At 49.9% G+C, this 19,151-nt stretch overlaps 1 protein-coding gene across 1 annotated transcript in view; it reads right to left on the bottom strand.

Moving 5' to 3' along the window:
- The window catches only part of LOC145338752 (pyruvate carboxylase, mitochondrial-like), a 247,177-nt gene that overhangs the window by 101,680 nt on the left and 126,346 nt on the right, over nucleotides 1-19,151 (bottom strand). Inside the window, exon 9 of the mRNA XM_080183141.1 lies at nucleotides 15,208-15,323. Coding sequence (XP_080039267.1) covers nucleotides 15,208-15,323 — 116 coding nt within the window. The remainder of the gene's footprint in view (nucleotides 1-15,207; nucleotides 15,324-19,151) is intronic.

Below are 19,151 nucleotides of genomic sequence, written 5' to 3' on the forward strand. Positions count from 1 at the left end.
TACACTTCCCGCTGCCTCGGGGAAAAGCAGCCGGTATAATCAAGGACCCCCCCCACGCACACCCCGGACATTCTCTCTTCCACCTTCTTCCGTTGGGAAAAAGATACAAAAGTCTGAGGTCCCATACCGACCGACTCAAGAACAGCTTCTTCCCTGCTGCTGTCAGACTTTTGAATGGACCTACCTCGCATTAAGCTGATCTTTCTCTACACCCTCGCTGTGACGTAACACTACATTCTGCACCCTCTCCTTTCCTTCTCTGTGAACGGTATGCTTTGTCTGTATAGCGCGCAAGAAACAATACTTTTCATTGTATCCCAATACATGTGACAATAATAAATCAAATCAAATATTAAGTTGATCTTTCTCTACACCCTCGCTGTGACTGTTACACTACATTCTGCACCCTCTCCTTTCCTTCTCTATGAACGGTATGCTTTGTCTATAAGAAACAATATTTTCACTGTATCCCAATACACGTGACAATAATAAATTAAAAAAAAGATCCATCCACTTTATTAATGTCCTCAGTTCGACTTGAACCTAGAGCTGCTGGTCGAGTGGTAGGAACGCTACCCATTCATCAGGAGATGCTACTCTGGCTTAGGTGGCATGGTGGGACAGTGGTTAGCGCTGCTGACTCACTGCGCCAGGGACATGGGTTCGATCCCCGGCTCGGGTCACTGTCTGGGCGGAGTCCGCACATTCCCCCCGTGTCTGCGTGGGTTTCCGCCGGGTGCTCCGGTTTCCTCCCGCAGTCCAAAAGGCGTGCTGGTTAGGTGCTAAATTCTCCCTCGGTGTAGCCCGGACAGGCGCCGGAGTGGGGCGACTAGGGGGACTTTCACAGTAACTTCATTGCAGTGTTAATGTAAGCCGACTTATGACACTAATGCGTGCCTGTCATTAGAAAAAAAGTCACGGAAGGTCCCAGTCGGGAATCCGATTTGGATGCAAGGGGAAAATCATGGAATCATAGATCCCTACAGCCCATCGAGTCTGCACCGAACACAATCCCACAGAGGCCCCGACCCCCATATCCCTACACATTATACCCACTAATCCCTCTAACCTACAATCCCATGGGCGAGATTTTCCAGTCCGGAAACCCTCGCCCTAGGTCAACGGATGTTTCCGTGATCTGCCCCTCGCCCGCTACGATTCCCGTGGTCGGAGGAACGGGAACATTCACTCCCCCCCCCCGGCATTATTCAAGTTCCGGGCTGGAATCTCCCCCATTTCTCATCGCCTGGCCCTGGACTGGATGGTCCAAAGGCGTCAGAACAAAGAAAGACAAATGGTTCCATTAGACGGACCTTGGCTGGATCTAATTAAGCGGTGAGACGCACTCTCCTTCTTCTCCTGGTCTGAGACGTCTCGACAAGAGATCAATGAAGATATTGGCAAGGGAAAGGAAGGAAAAAAATCTGCAGCCAGATTTGCACAGTTGAAGGGAGGAGGTAACGGATGAGCAGGCTGTTCCTCACCTCCAGTTTGACACTTTCAAAGAGTCATTAACAAGATGAACGACCTTCATTACACATTCCTGGCCCTTCTGGAATAACCGGATGGGAAATTAGCAAACTATCGCAGAGGATTTCCCCACGTCTCTTGACGGAAAAAAAGCCAATGTTGTGCCCAGATCATCAACAACCTGTCCAGGTCCCCCCTCCCCCACACCGACCCTATGGTCCCACCAGCGCCTCTACTTTCTCAGGAGGCTAAGGAAATTTGACATGTCCGCTACGGCTCTCACCAACTTTTACAGATGCACCATAGAAAGCATCCTTTCTGGTTGTATCACAGCTCGGTCTGGGCTCCTGCTCTGCCCAAGACCGCAAGGAACTACAGAGGGTGGTGAATGTAGCCCAGTCCCATCACACAAACCAGCCTCCCATCCATTGACTCCGTCTACACTTCCCGCTGCCTCGGGGAAAAGCAGCCGGCATGATCAAGGACCCCCCCCACACACACCCCGGACATTCTCTCTTCCACCTTCTTCCGTCGGGAAAAAGATACAAAAGTCTGAGGTCCCGTACCAACCGACTCAAGAACAGCTTCTCCCCTGCTGCTGTCAGACTTTTGAATGGACCTACCTCGCATTAAGTTGATCTTTCTCTGAACCCTAGCTATGACTGTAACACTACATTCTGCACCCTCTCCTTTCCTTCTCTATGAATGGTGTGCTTTGTCTGTATAGCGCGCAAGAAACAATACTTTTCACTGTATCCCAATACATGTGACAATAATAAATCAAATCAAATATTAAGTTGATCTTTTGCTACACCCTAGTTGTGGCTATAACACTACATACAATCTTCTCCCCCTCCTTTCCTTCTCTATGAACGGTATGCTTTGTCTGTAAAGCGTGCAAGAAACAATACTTTTCATTGTATCCCAGTACATGTGACAATAATAAATCAAATCAAATATTAAGTTGATCTTTTGCGACACCCTCGCTGTGACTGTAACACTACATTCTGCTCCTTCTCCTTTCCTTCTCTATGAACAGTATGCGTTGCCTGTACAGCGCACAAGAAACAATACTTTTCACTGCATCCCAGTACATGTGACAATAATAAATCAAACCAAAATCAATTTAAACTTGAAGATTTGAATTTCCCACTGATGGTCTCCATAATGAGAATGGGAGCTGGTTAATATCTCCAAATCTAATGATATAAACATCCGGATGTGGACACGGGGAATTATCGGTGCGGTAATGCTACGGATTGACAATGCACAGAATGGAAACAGTGACTGCCTCCCAGTTATCCATGCCGATATCCACCATCTTCAACTCCCGCCCGGAACTGAACCTGAACATATGGGATGGACACCCGGAAGCCCACGTCACAGCAGCCAGTTCATCCATCACCCATCTGGTAAGTGGAGGTGATGACCCAGTGGTATATCGCTCGACTACTAACTCAGAAACTCAGCTACTGTTCTGGGGGACCCGGGTTCGAATCCCCCCAGGGCAGATGGTGGAATTTGAATTCAATAAAATATCATGAATTTATTTTATTTGTGGGACATGGGCGTCGCTGGCTGGACCATCATTTATTGCCCATCCCCAGTTGCCCCTTGGAAGGCAAGTGAGAGTCAACCACATTGCTGTGGCTCTGGAGTCACATGTAGGCCAGACCGGGGTAAGGACGGCAGATTTCCTTCCCTAAAGGGGAACTGGATGGGTTTTTCCGATAATCATGATGTGGAGACGCTGGCGTTGGACTGGGGTGGGTGCAGTAAGAAGTCTCTCAACACCAGGTTACAGTCCAACAGGTTTATTTGGTAGCACAAGTGGCTAGGCTTGTGCTCGTTGGAGTTTAGAAGAATGAGGGGAGATCTCATTCAGACGTATAAGATGATGAATGGGATGGATAGGATAGAGGTGGAGAGACTCTTCCCGCTCAGAAAGGACAGTAGGACTAGGGGGCACAGCCTCAAGATAAAGGGGGGGCGGTTTAGAACGGAGTTGAGGAGGAACTTCTTCACTCAAAGGGTGGTGAATCTCTGGAATTCTCTGCCCGTTGAAGTGGTGGAGGCTGCCTCACTAAATATTTTTAAGACGCGGGTTGATGGGTTTTTGATAAGCAAGGGGATTAAGGGTTATGGGGAGAGGGCGGGAATGTGGAACTGAGCCACGACAGATCAGCCATGATCTTATTGAATGGCGGGGCAGGCTCGAAGGGCTAGATGGCCTACTCCTGCTCCTATTTCTTATGTTCTTATGTACAAGCCACAATCCTTTGGAGCACTCCGAAAGCTAGTGACAGCGCTGTGAAAGCTAGTGGCTTTTACTACCAAATAAACCTGTTGGACTTTAACCTGGTGTTGTGAGACTTCTTACTGTGTTTTCTGACAATCGACAATGGTTTCAGAGTCATCAGTAGATTCTTGATTCCAGATATTTTTATTGAATTCAAATTTCACCATCTGCTGTGTCCAAAGATGTGTAGGTTAGGTGGATTGGCCATGCTAAATTGTCCCTTAGTGTCCAAAGATGTGTAGGTTAGGTGGATTGGCCATGCTAAATTGCCCCTTAGTGTCCAAAGACTGGCCATACTAATTTCCTCCTTAATATCCAAAGATGAGTAGGTTGAGTGGATTGGCCATGCCAATTTCTCCCTTCATGTCCCAAGATGTGCAGGTTAGGTGGATTGGCCATGCTAAATTGACCCTTAGTGTCCAAAGATGTACAGGTTAGGGTGGATTGGCCATGCTAAATTGTCCCTTAGTGTCCAAAGATGTGTAGGTTAGGTATTGGCCATGCTAAATTGCCCCTTAGTGACCAAAGAAGTGTAGGTTAGGTGGATTGGCCATGCTAAATTGTCCCTTAGTGTCCAAAGATGTGCAGGTTAGGTGGATTGGCCATGCTAAATTGCCCCTTAGTGACCAAAGATGTGTAGTTTAGGAGGATTGGCCATGCTAAATTGCCCCTTAGTGTCCAAAGAAGTGTAGGTTAGGTGGATTGGCCATGCTAAATTGTCACTCACAGAGAGGAATGATGACCAGTGTATGGGGTTGTCTCACGCAGTCCAGCTGTATCTCTTTATTAATGGCTCATGCGTTAAGCACCCTGCACTCTAACCCCGCTCCCATTCCCCCCCCCACTTCACTTTGACCGCAGTGAGAGAGGGTGGGAGCCACGATGGGGGAGCGGCCAGGGTGGGGCAGAGCAGGGGTTCCACGGTGAAAGAGGGGGGGCGCTCGGGCCCTTCGACAGCTGGGAGCAAACAGAAGCGAACGTCACCGGCAGTTGGGAACTGGAAAATTGTGGATGTCAGCGATTTCGGCAGAGCTATTTCTGGGACACGCACAGAAGGGATGAGTTGCAGAGCGGGAAGAAGGAGGTGGGTGGTGAGAGATAGAAGGAGGAGGTTGGAAATGACACAATGAGTGATGGAGACCGCGTGATAGGTGATGCTGTACACAGTGTACGTAAATTCTGAAATACTCTGTTACTGATAAAACTGGGAGTTTGCAAAGGGGGGGTGGTTACTCCGAGAGATTTATCCGCATATGTGGGATATCAAAACTTCCTACTTTGCCAGAATGTCATGGCTCAGTCTGAGACCCCCCCTCACACTCCCCACAGTGTAAGACCCCCTCGCACTCCCCACTGTGAGACCCCCTCACACTCCCCACAGTTTGAGACCCCCTCGCACTCCCACTGCAGCCAGTGTGAGACCCCCCTTGTACTCCTCACTGCAGCCTGTGTGAGACCCCCGCACACTCCCCACTGTGAGACCCCCTCGCACTCCCCACTGCATCCCGTGTGAGGCCTCTTCATACTCCCTAGTGTGAGACCCCCTCGCACTCCCCACTGCATCCCGTGTGAGACCCCCCCCCTCGCACTCTACACTGCAGCCACTGCATCCTCACAGCACCAGGGAACCAGGTTCGATTCCCGGCTCGGGTCATTGTCTGTGTGGAGTTTGCACATTCTCCTCGTGTCTGCATGGGTGCTCCAGTTTCCCCCACAGTCCAAAAGATGTGCAGGTCAGGTGGATTGGCCATGCTAAATTGCCCCTCAGTGTCCAAAGATGTGCAGGTTAGGCGGATTGGCCAAGGTAAATTGCCCCTTAATGTCCAAAGATGTGCAGGTTAGGTGGATTGGCCATGCTAAATTGCCCCTTAGTGTCCAAAGATGTGCAGGTTAGGGGGATTGACCATGCTAAATTCTCCCTCAGTGTACCTGAACAGGCTGAGGAAAGACCCTGAGGAAACCCACATAGACTCAAGGAGACCATAAGATTGTGAGATATAGGAGCAGAATTAGGCCACTCGGCCCATCGAGTCCGCTCCGCCATTTAATCATGGCTGATATTTTTCTCATCCCCCATTCTCCTGCCTTATCCCCGTAACCCCTGATCCCCTTATTAATCAAGAACCTATCTATCTCTGCCTTGAAGACACTCAGTGACCCGGCCTCCTCTGCGGCAAAGAGTTCCACAGATTCCCCACCTTCTGGCTGAAGAAATTCCTCCTCATCTCTGTTTTAAAGGATCGTCCCTTTCGCCTGAGGTTGTGCCCTCTCTGGTTCTAGTTTTCCCTACTGGTGGAAACATCCTTTCCACGTCCACTCTATCCAGGCCTCCAGAGAACATGGAGACTCCACGCAGATGGTCTCCGAGACCGGAATGGAGGCCGGAATGGAACCCAGATTCCACGGCGCTGTGAGGCATCCGCGCTAACCACCATGCCCCGCTAAGAAGCAGCATTCAAATGCAACTCTTCTGCCTCACATGGGGACCAGTATCGATGGAGAGTTGAAAGTTCTCTGCATGCGGGTTGGGGGTGAAAGCTTTGGGTTTTCCATTCCCCATTCAGGTAACCCCCCCCACCCCATCACTGGCTCCGAAGCCCATTCCTGGAAGGGACAAATTCTGGATAAATGTGAAGTAATAATACAGAGAGGAAATACACAGTAAATGGCAGAACTCTTAAGAGTATTGATAGGCAGAGGGATCTGGGCGTACAGGTACACAGGTCACTGAAAGTGGCAACGCAGGTGGAGAAGGGAGTCAAGAAGGCATACGGCATGCTTGCCTTCATCGGCCGGGGCACTGAGTTTAAAAATTGGCAAGTCATGTTGTAGCTTTATGGAACGTTAGTGAGGCTGCACTTGGAATATAGAGTTCAATTCTGGGTCGCCCACACTGCCAGAAGGATGTGGAGGCTTTGGAGAGGGCTACAGAAAAGATTACCAGGATGTTTGCCCCTGGTATGGAGGGGCATTAGCTATGAGGAGAGGTTGGAGAAACTTGGTTTGTTCTCACTGTAGGTTGAGGGGGAGACCTGATAGAAGTCGACAAGATTATGATGGACAGAGTGGATAGTCAGAAGCTTTTTCCCCCCAGGGTGGAAGAGTCAATGACTAGGGGGGGGGCACAGGTTTAAGGTGCGAGGGACAAGGCTTAATGGAGATGTACAACATTTTTTACCACAGAGGGTGGTGAGTGCCTGGAACTCGCTGCCCAGGGGAGGTAGCGGCTATGATACTGACTTTCAAGGGGCGTCTGGACAAGTACGTGAATAGGATGGGAATAGAGGGATACAGTCCCCAGAAAGGTAGAAACATAGAACCCTATGAAAGAGGCCCTTTGGCCCATCGAGTTTGCACCGACCACAATCCCACCCAGGCCCTACCCCCATATCCCTACATATTATACCCACTAATCCCTCGAACCTACGCATCCTAGTGCACTAAGGGGCAATTTTAGCCTGGCCAATCCACCCTAACCCGCACATCTTTGGACTGTGGGACGAAACCGGAGCACCCGGAGGAAACCCACGCAGACACGAGGAGAATGTGCAAACTCTCACATAGAGTTTGCGGGGGGGGGGGGGGGGGGTGGGTTTTAAGGGTAGGAGGTTTTAGTTCAGTCGGGTCAGTGCAGGCTTGGAGGGGCCGTGCTCTTCCCGTGCTGTAAATTTCCTTGTTCTTTCGAGCGGGCGGACTGGACGATGCAGCACCTGAAGGAGGAGGGGTGCCCGATTGACTCGGCCGCTGGGCCGTTCCCCGTCGCAGGAGTCTGCTGAAGATTGACTGCGTAGAGTAAACAGAGGTAAGCTATTTCCTATGATAGAGTCACGTAGGACAAGGGGCCATGGACTTAAGGTGAGGGGGGAGAGGTATAACACAGATATTAGAGGGAGGTTTTTCACACAGAGGGTAGTGGGGGTATGGAATGCTCTGCCAAGTAAGGTGGTGGAGGCAGGCACGCTAGAGTCCTTTAAGAGTAACTTAGACAGGCACATGACTGAGTTGGAGATGGGTGGATATAGGAGATCCTTTTAAATAAGGGTCATTAGCATTGGGGCGTCCCTGGTAATGTAAATGGATATGGTACAACAATAATGTTTTTTCTCTTTTCATTCACAGGTTTTAAGTCAGTCCGCCTCGTGTCCAACGAGGGGCATACACGCGATGGGTCGTACTGGGGCTACTCTTGGTTGTCCGAGATTGGCCAAGTGCTTCATGTCGTTAGTGTGTGCCTAAACTGGACCAGATACTGGGCAAGACGACAGCTCAGTGACTATCGCTGATTGCTGTGCAGACACATGGATTTGGGCCGGTGTCTGTGCGGGAGTTTGCGCATTCTCCCCGTGCTTGCGTGGGTTTTCTCCGGGTGCTCCGGTTTCCTCCCACACCCCAAAGATGTGCTGTTAGGCTGATTGGCAGGAATAAATTGTCCCTCAATCAGTTTTCCCTCAATCTGGATGGCCATAAAACATTAGACAGGGGTCGTGGGGGGAGAGGGGGACTGGTGGTGTTGAGTTGGCGGCGTGGGCTCGTTGGGCCGAAGGGCCTGTTTCCCGGGCTGTTTTTGTTCTTTGCTCATTGTCCTTAATGCTACCAGGCGTTTGGAGGCACAAATAACCCATCCCTTCCTCCCCGCGATCAGAAGTGCAAAATGACAGCGGAGTCCGCCGGGAGAGCGACGCTTAGCAAGCCCCCGGCTCTGAAAGGTCAACTCTTGCCATTTAATTGATTCCGAGCTCTCTAATGAACCCGCCTGCGAATGGCTGCCTCTTCACGTTTGCTGGGCTGCTCTCCACTCCTGTCTGTGATCTGCGGCAGTGATAAGATGAGAGCAGACAGGGTGCTGTAGCCAGCGTTGTGATGCCGTTCGGACGCGGTGCAGGGCGTAGGTGGGTCTTTGTCGCCCGAAGTACGAAGAGCGAAGGAAAACTTACAGCACAGGGCCAGGCCCTTCGGCCCAGCCAAGCCTGCACTGACCATGCTGCCCCGACCGAACTAAAACCCCTTACCCTTTCTGTGGGGCGAATGGGATAAGAACGTAAGAAATAGGAGCAGGAGTAGGGCCATCTAGCCCTTCGAGCCTGCCCCGCCATTCAATAAGATCATGGCTGATCTGAAGTGGATCAGTTCCACTTTCCCGCTTTCTCCCCTGTCTATCAGAAACCTATCTACCCGTGACTTCAATATATTCAGCGAGGCAGCCTCCACCACTTCAACGGGCAGAGAATTCCAGAGATTCACCACCCTTTGAGTGAAGAAGTTCCTCCTCAACTCCGATCTAAACTGCGCCCCCCCTTATCTTGAGACTGTGCCCTCTAGTCCTGCTGTCCTTTCTAAGTGGGAAGAATCTCTCTACCTCTACCCTATCCATCCCCTTCATTATCTTACACGTCTCTATAAGATTCCCCCCTCATCCTTCTAAACTCCAACGAGTACAGACCCAGTCTATTCAGCCTCTCTTCATAGTCCAACCCCCCCCATCTCCGGTATCAGCCTGGTGAACCTTCAAAGGTTTATGGGAGGGGGGGTAAAAGCAGGATTAGGTTATTAATCGGGCGATCAGCCATGATTGTAATGAACGGCAGAGCAGGCTCAAAGGGCCAAATGGCCTCCTCCTGCTCCTATCTTCTGCGTTTCTCTGTTTTCAAAGACCGTCCTACTCCCCATCCTATTCATGTGTTTGTCAAGATGCCTCTTAAAAGTCACTATCGTATCCGCTTCCACTCCCTCCCCCGGCAGCGAGTTCCAGGCACCCACCACCCTCTGTCTAAAAAATCTGCCTCGTACATCTCCTTTAAACCTTGCCCCCCTCGCACCTTAAACCTGTGCCCCCCCCGTGTAAGTGACTCTTCCCCACCCTGAGGGAAAAAGCTTCTGACTATCCACTCTGTCCCTCATAATCTTGTAGACTTCTATCAGGTCTCCCCTCAATCTCTATCGTTCCAGTGAGAACAAACCAAGTAGGTTAACTTTGCTTATATCTTGACTAAGAGAACAAGATATAGAGTCATCGAGACTTACCTTATGGAAACAGGTCCTTCAGCCCAACTTGTCCATACCGCCCAGTTTTTACCACTAAGCTAATCCCAATTGCCCCCATTTGGCCCATATCCCTCTATACCCATCGTACCCAAGCAACTGTCTAAATGCTTTTTAAAAGACAAAATTGTACCCGCCTCTACTACTGCCTCTGGCAGCTCGTTCCAGACACTCACCACCCTCTGTGTGAAAACATTGCCCCTCTGGACCCTTTTGTATCTCTCCCCTCTCACCTTAAACCTCTGCCCTCTAGTTTTAGACTCCCCTACCTTTGGGAAAAGATATTGACTATCTAGCTGATCTGTGCCCCTCATTATTTCATAGATCTCTATAAGATCACCCCCTCTACACTCCAGAGGAAAAAGTCCCAGTCTATCCAGCCTCTCCTTATAACTCAATCCATCAAGTCCCGGTAGCATCCCGGTAAATCTTTTCTGCACTCTTTCTAGTTTAATAATATCCCTTCTATAATAGGGTAACCAGAACTGCGCACAGTATTCCAAGTGTGGCCTTACCAATGTCTTGTACAACTTCAACAAGACGTCCCAACTCCTGTACAGGAGCAGAATGAGGCCATTCAGCCCATCAGGTCAGCTCTGCCATGGCTGAGAAGTTTCTCAACCCCATTCTCCCGCCTTTTCCCCGTAACCTTTGATTCCCTTCACCACTCAAGAACCTAGCTGTAGAAAATGCTGGAAAATCTCAGCGGGTCTGGCAGCAGGTGTGGAGAGAGAGAGAGAGAGAGTAGAGCCAAGGTTCTGAGTCTGGATAAGCTTTCGTCAGAGCTGAAACACATTTTGAGCCAGATGTGAAACGGTGGCTCGATTCTCCCACCCCCTCCAGATGCTGAGGTTTTCCAGCATTTTCTGCTTTTGTTCCAGATTCCAGCAGCTGGAGTATTTTGCTTTTGCACAAGAACCTATCTATCTCTGTCTCCAATACACACAGTGACCCGGCCTCCTCTGAGGCACGGTAGCACAGTGGGTTAGCACTGCTGCTTCGCAGCCCCAGGGTCCTGGGTTCGATTCCCGGCTCCGGCCACTGTCTGTGTGGAGTTTGCACATTCTCCCCGTGTCTGCGTGGGTTTCCTCCGGGTGCTCCGGTTTCCTCCCACAGTCCAAAAGACGTGCGGGTTAGGTTGATTGGCCGTGCTAAGAAATTGCCCCTTAGTGTCCAGGGATGCGTAGGTTAGAGGGATTCTCGGTTCTAAAGGGTTGTCCCTTTACTCTGAGGCCGTGCCCTCTCTGTACATCTTTGGGAGGAAACCCACGCAGACACGGGGGGAGAATGTGCAGATTCCACACAGACAGTGACCCGAGGCCACAACCGAATCAAGTCCGTAGCTCCGTGAGACAGCAGTGCTGCCTGAATCGGTTAAAAAAACAGAGAACGCTGGAAGAAAAACTCAGCAGGACTGGCAACGCCTGGAGACAGAGAGGAAAGAATTAACATTTCGGGTGCGTGTCAGCTAAAGAGAGGTCGAAGTGTGTTGGAGTATATATTGTGTTTGAGGAGGTGGAATAGTCATAGCAGGGTCAGTAATAGTGGGAGCTGGGAGAGGTTGCAACATAGATGTAGCAAAACAGGGGCGGCATGGTGGCACAGTGGGTCAGCACTGCTGCCTCACAGCTCCACGGACCCAGGTTCGATTCCCGGCTTGGGTCACTGTCTGTGCGGAGTCTGCATGTTCTCCCCGTGTCTGCATGGGTTTCCTCCCAGTGCTCCGGTTTCCTCCCACAGTCCAAAGATGTGCAGGTTAGGTGGATTGGCCATGCTAAGTTGCCCCTTAGTGTCCAAAGATCTGTAGGTTAAGTGGACTGGCCATGCAAAAGTGGAAATGGCCGTGAGCTTCATGTTTTTAGATGTTCAGATCACCAACAACCTGTCCTGGTTCCCCCCCCCACGCTGACACTATAGTTAAGAAAGCCCCACCAACGCCTCTACTTTCTCAGGAGGCTAAGGAAATTTGGCATGTCCGCTACGACTCTCACCAACTTTTACAGATGCCCCATAGAAAGCATCCTTTCTGGTTGTATCACAGCTCGGTCTGGGCTCCTGCTCTGCCCAAGACCGCAAGGATCTACAAAGAGTTGTGAATGTAGCCCAATCCATCGCGCAAACCAGCCTCCCATCCATTGACTCTGTCTACACTTCCCGCTGCCTCGGGGAAAAGCAGCCGGCATAATCAAGGACCCCCCGACGCACCCCGGACATTCTCTCTTCCACCTTCTTCCATCGGGAAAAAGATACAAAAGTCTGAGGTCCCGTACCGACCGACTCAAGAACAGCTTCTTCCCTGCTGCTGTCAGGGATGTACCTTACATTAAGTTGATCTTTCTCTACAGCCTAGCTATGACGAGCTGTGACTGTAACACTACATTCTGCATCCTCTCCTTTCCTCGCCCACTGTGTACTCTATGAACAGTATGCTTTGTCTGTATAGTGCGCAAGAAACAATACTTTTCACTGTATCCCAACACGTGACAATAATAAATCAAATCAAATATTAAGCTGATCTTTCTCTATACCCTAGCTGTGACTGTAACACTACATTCTGCACCCTCTCATTTCCTTCTCTATGAACGGTATGCATTGTCTGTATAGAGCGCAAGAAACAATACTTTTCACTGTATCCCAATACGTGACAATAATAAATCAAATCAAATATTAAGCTGATCTTTCTCTATACACTAGCTGTGACTGTAACACTACATTCTGCACCCTCTCATTTCCTTCTCTGTGAATGGTATGCTTTGTCTCTATAGTGTGCAAGAAACAATACTTTTCACTGTATCCTGATACATGTGACAATAATAAATCAAATCAAAGAAAGATGCCGAAGTCCCAGAGGTTACACCGCCCGTCTTTGAGATGCAGGGGGAAGATGGCTGGTGGAAATGGTCGAGAATTCAGATTTTTAGGAGTCCAGATCACCAACAACCTGTCCTGGTCCCTCAACATCGATGCTACAGGAAAGAAATTTAACTGAGGGTCACCACACCTCAGGGGGCAAGGTTAGAAGATTCATGGATAACCTGAGCCACTACGGGAATTGAACCCATGCTGTTGGCATCATTCTGTGCCACGAACCAGCTGTCCAAGTCGACTCAGCAAAAGCGACCACACTCCCCACACCACCAGCAGAAAAAAGTGCCCCCCTGTTTAACTCAACCAAGACCTATCGTAATCTCGAACATCTGTAATTGGTCACTCTTTAAACCTCAATGTGATAAGAAGGATGGTGGCATTGTCTCCAATCTCTCCACACAACTCCCCACCCCCCGACCATCACTCCACCGCCCCCCTCCCTCACCACGACTGGCCCCCTGTCTACGGTGGCACAGTGGGTTAGCGCTGCTGCCTCACAGAGTCAGGGACCTGGGTTCGATTCCCGACTGTCTGTGTGGAGTTTGCGCATTCTCCCCATCTCTGCGTGGGTTTCCTCCGGGTGCTCCGGTTTCCTCCCACAGTCCAAAGATGTGCAGGTTAGGTGGATTGGCCGTGCTAAATTGCCCCTTAGTGTCCAAAGATGTGTAGGTTAGGTGGATTGACCATACTAAATTGTCCCTTAGTGTCCAAAGATGTGCAGGTTAGGGTGGATTGGCCATGCTAAATTGCCTCTTAGTGTCCAAAGATGTGCAGGTTAGGTGGATTGGCCATGCTAAATTGCCCCTTAGTGTCCAAAGATGTGCTGGTTAGGGTGGATTGGCCATGCTAAATTGCCCCTCAGTGTCCAAAGATGTGCAGGTTAGGTGGATTGACCATGCTAAATTGTCCCTTAGTGTTCAAAGATGTGTAGGTTAGGTAGATTGGCCATGCTAAATTGCCCCTTAGTGTCCAAAGATGTGCAGGTTAGGTGGATTGACCATGCTAAATTGCCCCTTAGTGTCCAAAGATGTGTAGGTTAGGTGGATTGGCCATGCTAAATTGCCCCTTAGTGTCCAAAGATGTGTAGGTTAGGTGGATTGACCATGCCAAATTGTCCCTTCGTGTCCAAAGATGTGCAGGTTAGGTGGATTGACCATGCTAAATTGCCCCTTAGTGTCCAAAGATGTGTAGGTAAAGTGGATTGGCCATGCTAAATTGCCCCTTAGTGACCAAAGATGCGCAGGTTGGGGGATTGGCCATGCTAAATTGTCCCTTAGTGTACCCGAACATTCACCGGAGTGTGGTAGCTAGGGGGTTTTTACAGTAACTTCATTGTAGTGTTGATCACAGAATCCCTACAGTGCAGGAGGAGGCCATTCGGCCCGTCAAGTCTGCATCAACCAAAATTCGACCCAGGCCCCATTCCCATAACGCTTTGTATTTACCTTGCTAATCCCCCTGAAACTTCAGACTGGCCAATTCACTGAACCAACATCTTTGGACACTAAGGGGCAATTTAGCATGGCCAATCCACCTAACCTACATCTTTGGATGCTAAGGGGATGATTTAGCATGGTCAATCCACCTAACCTACACATCTTTGGATGCTAAGGGGCAATTTAGCACGGCCAATCCACCTAACCTGCACATCTTTGGACACTAAGGGGCAATTTAGCAGGGCCAATCCACCTAACCTACACATCTTTGGACACTAAGGGGCAATTTAGCACGGCCAATCCACCTAACCTGCACATCTTTGGACACTAAGGGGCAATTTAGCACCAATCCACCTAACCTACATCTTTGGATGCTAAGGGGATGATTTAGCATGGTCAATCCACCTAACCTACACATCTTTGGATGCTAAGGGGTAATTTAGCACAGCCAATCCACCTAACCTGCACATCTTTGGACACTAAGGGGCAATTTAGCAGGGCCAATCCACCTAACCTACACATCTTTGGACACTAAGGGGCAATTTAGCACGGCCAATCCACCTAACCTGCACATCTTTGGACACTAAGGGGCAATTTAGCATGGCCAATCCACCCTAACCTGAACATCTTTGGACTGTGGGAGAGAATCGCAGCACCTGGATGAAACCCACGCAGACATGGGGAGAACGTGCAAACTCCATATATACACACACACACACACACACACACACACACACACACACACACACACACACAGTGACCCGAGGCCGGGAATCGGAACCCTACTTGTGACTAACAAGCAAACTTTCCTTTCCGAGTGTGGGACTTGGGGCGGTGGGGGGGGGGAGTAATGTGGTGTTTCGTGCCATCAAGCAAACCATCCTTAAAAAGGAAAGCCAACGAGGTGAGCTGGAAAGCCGGCAGGAGTGTACGAACTTCCCAGGAGATGGCAGCGGGAGCTGATGGTGCCCGCGCAGCTGCGCTGTGATCACAGAATCTAATTCCTCTCGTGGGCTCCTGGTAATTGAATCAGCTCATTGCCTGGAAGTGTCTGCACATTTCCCCATTACCATTAATTAGCGATGAACTACTTACTCTGTGACTTCTTCTGTGACGGTGTGCTCAACCTGGAGCCTGGAGTTGACCTCGATGAAGTAGTATTTGTGTCTGTCCACCAGAAACTCGACCGTGCCGGCATTTTCATAACCCACCTGTTTTTAAAAACACAATCGTAATTAGGTCACTCCAGCTGGCTCTCATCTTCACAATCTCACAACGCGTACAGTTCCACGGTTCTACGTGCCCCTTAGTGTCCAACTATGTGTAGGTTAGGTGGATTGGCCATGCTAAATTGCCCCTTAGTGTCCAAAGATGTGCAGGTTAGGGTGGATTGGCCATGCTAAATTGCCCCTTAGTGTCCAAAGATGTGCAGGTTAGGTGGATTGGCCATGCTAAATTGCCCCTTAGTGTCCAAAGATGTGCAGGTTAGGTGGATTGGCCATGCTAAATTGCCCCTTAGTGTCCAACTATGTGCAGGTTAAGTGGATTGGCCATGCTAAATTGCCCCTTAGTGTCCAAAGATGTGCAGGTTAGGTGGATTGGCCATGCTAAATTGCCCCTTAGTGTCCAACTATGTGCAGGTTAAGTGGATTGGCCATGCTAAATTGCCCCTTAGTGTCCAAAGATGTGCAGGTTAGGTGGATTGGCCATGCTAAATTGCCCCTTAGTGTCCAAAGATGTGCAGGTTAGGTGGATTGGCCATGCTAAATTGCCCCTTAGTGTCCAAAGATGTGTAGGTTAGGGTGGATTGGCCATGCTAAATTGCCCCTTAGTGTCCAAAGATGTGCAGGTTAGGTGGATTGGCCATGCTAAATTGCCCCTTAGTGACCAAAGATGTGCAGGTTAGATGGATTGGTCATGCTAAATTGCCCCTTAGTGTCCAAAAATGTGCGGATTAGATGGATTAGCCACACTGAACTGTGCCTTTGTGTCAGGGGGACCAGCTAGGGCAAATGTATGGGGACAGAGCCTGTGTGGGATTGTGGTGGGTGCAGACTCGATGGGCCGAGGGGTCTCCTTCCACCCTGTCGGAGTTGTGTTAATGGAAGCCTACTTGTCACACAAATACTGCTCAAGCCTCTGGAGTGGGACTTGAACCCACAGCGTCTGAAAGGAGATGATCTCGGTTAACAGTTAACTCGCTAATTGAAGAACGCTGAAAAGAGAGGACAAGTATCTCTTGATTACCAAGTCACAGCGGTGAATAATAAGTGGTCTCTGGAGAGCAGCTGAGTCATTGTGTTTCTTGTGATTGGAGCAGAATTCTTTCCGATTTGATGGAAACACGCTCGCTAATAAATTTAGCCCGGGGCTCCTAACCGGACTTCCACCAGGGCCCTGGAGTGGACAGGACTATTCTGTGGCCATGGAGCAAACAGCCTGACAACGCTGATCAGGGCTGTAACGAACAAGGCAACAAGGCCGAGTGAAGGGTACGTCCCATGCTCTGCAATGGGGTCTGTGTCATCAGTGCAGTTACATTGGTGTCCACTGCCTGGCCAACACCATACTTACACCATTCTATGCAGTTTTTGGACCCTTACCTAAGAACCGCAGAATCCCTACACCGCGCAAACAGGCTATTTGGCCCACTGAGTCTGTACTGACTTCCCGAAAGTGTATCCTGCACAGATCTAAGGATGTCCTAGTTAGATGCGAAGGCCAGACTAAATTGCCCCTTAGTGTCCAATGCTGTGTAGGTTAGGTGGATTGGCCATGCTAAATTCCCTTTCATGTCCAAAGATATGCAGGTTAGGGAGATTGGCCGTGCTAAATTGCCCCTTAGTGTCTAAAGATGTGCAGGATGGGTAGTTTGGCCATGCTAAATTGTCCCTTAGTGTCCAAACATGTATAAGTTAAGTGTCTTGGCCATGCTAAATTGCCCCTTAGTGCCCAAAGGTGTGCGGGTTAGGTGGATTGGCCATGCTAAATTGCCCCTTAGTGCCCAAAGATGTGCAGGTTAGGTGGATTGGCCATGCTAAATTGCCCCTTAGCGTCTAAAGATGTGCAGGATGGGTAGTTTGGTCATGCTAAATTGCCCCTTAGTGCCCAAAGATGTGCAGGTTACGTGGATTGGCCATGCTAAATTGCCCCTTAGTGTCCAAAGATGTGCAGGTTAGGTGGATTGGCCATGCTAAATTGCCCCTTAGTGCCCAAAGATGTGCAGGTTACGTGGATTGGCCATGCTAAATTGCCCCTTAGTGTCCAAAGATGTGTAGTTTAGGTGGATTGGCCATGCTAAATTGATGTGGATATGCCGGCGTTGGACTGGGGTAAACACAGTAAAAAGTCTGACAACACCAGGTTTAAGTCCAACCGATTTATTTGATAGTGAATTTACTATCAAATAAATCGGTTGGACTTAAACCTGGTGTTGTCAGACTTTTTACCATGCTAAATTTCTCCTTAGTGTCCAAAGATGTGCGGGTTAGGTGGATTGGCCATGCTAAATTGCCCCTTAGTGTCCAAAGATGTGCAGGTTAGGTGGATTGGCCATGCTAAATTGCCCCTTAGTGTCAGCAGACCTAGCAGGGCGAGGTTACAGGGGTAGGGCCAGGGTGGGAGTGTTGTTGGCTTAGGCTCTGGGGGGGTGGAGGGGGTGGATTCTGCGACTCATAAGAACATAAGAAATAGGAGCAGGAGTAGGGCCATCTAGCCCCTCGAGCCTGCCCCGCCATTCAATAAGATCGTGGCTGATCTGTCGTGGCTCAGTTCCACATTCCCGCCCTCCCCCCCATAACCCTTAATCCCCTCGCTTATCAAAAACCCATCAGCATCGGGTTCAGTCGTGGCAAAGGGGACGCACTCGCGGCCGTAACCATCGGCCGTTTCTGGCAGCGGGCGGTGAGGACGGGACGGAGCGTGAAGCTGAGATTCTCTGACAACGGGGACCGGGGTTGAGCTGGCGTTAAGTGGCAAACTTAAGGTTAAATTTACATGTTAAAATTCAGCGGGCCTGGAAGGTGGAACTGCCCACTCCCACCCGGCATGCCTCGTGACGTCTTCCTAATTTTCTCTTCTGTTCTCACTCCTACGACACCCATCCATCCGGACTTGGACGTGCTGGAGTGACCGACCCCCTCTGCGGACCTGCCCCGCACTCCCGGAGAGATCTCCTCCTCTACCTGTCGAACAGCACCATCCAGTGGCCATAGGAAACTGGCAACACTGGGAAGGGTTCAGTGGATCGGTGGGGTTGACAGACAGCACCACGCAGTGTGGGCAGGCAGACACTGCAGGGCCAAGGTGAAAAGAGGCACCCCCCCCAACACGTTGTGCGTCCGCGTCTTGGGTGAGCTGGGCCCACGCAGCGGGGTCAGCTTATCACAGCATCCCGACAGGGCAGGAGGAGGCTGTTTGGCCCATCGTGCCTGCACCCTCAACAATTCCACCCAAACCCCTATCCCCGTAATCTCACATATTTACTCTACTAATCCCTCTGACAGTAAGGAGCAATTTAGCATGGCCAATCCACCTAACCTGCACATCTTTGGACACTAAGGGACAATTTAGCACGGCCAATCCACCTAACCTGCACATCTTTGGACTCTAAGGGACAATTTAGCATGGCCAATCCACCTAACCGACACATCTTTGGACACTAAGGGACAATTTAGCATGGCCAATCCACCCTAACCTGCACATCTTTGGATTCGAAGGGACAATTTAGCATGGCCAATCCACCCTAACCTACACATCTTTGGACACTAAGGGGCAATTTAGCATGGCCAATCCACCTAACCTGCACATCTTTGGACTCTAAGGGACAATTTAGCACGGCCAATCCACCTAACCTACACATTTTTGGATACTAAGTGGCAATTTAGCATGGCCAATCCACCCTAACCTGCACATCTTTGGACTCTAAGGGACAATTTAGCATGGCCAATCCACCTAACCTGCACATCTTTGGACTCTAAGGGACAATTTAGCATGGCCAATCCACCTAACCTACACACTTTTTGACATTAAGGGGCAAT

Source organism: Carcharhinus amblyrhynchos, unplaced genomic scaffold, assembly GCF_965287045.1.
Source record: "Carcharhinus amblyrhynchos unplaced genomic scaffold, sCarAmb.v2.hapA chromosome_162, whole genome shotgun sequence".
Lineage (NCBI taxonomy): Eukaryota > Metazoa > Chordata > Chondrichthyes > Carcharhiniformes > Carcharhinidae > Carcharhinus > Carcharhinus amblyrhynchos.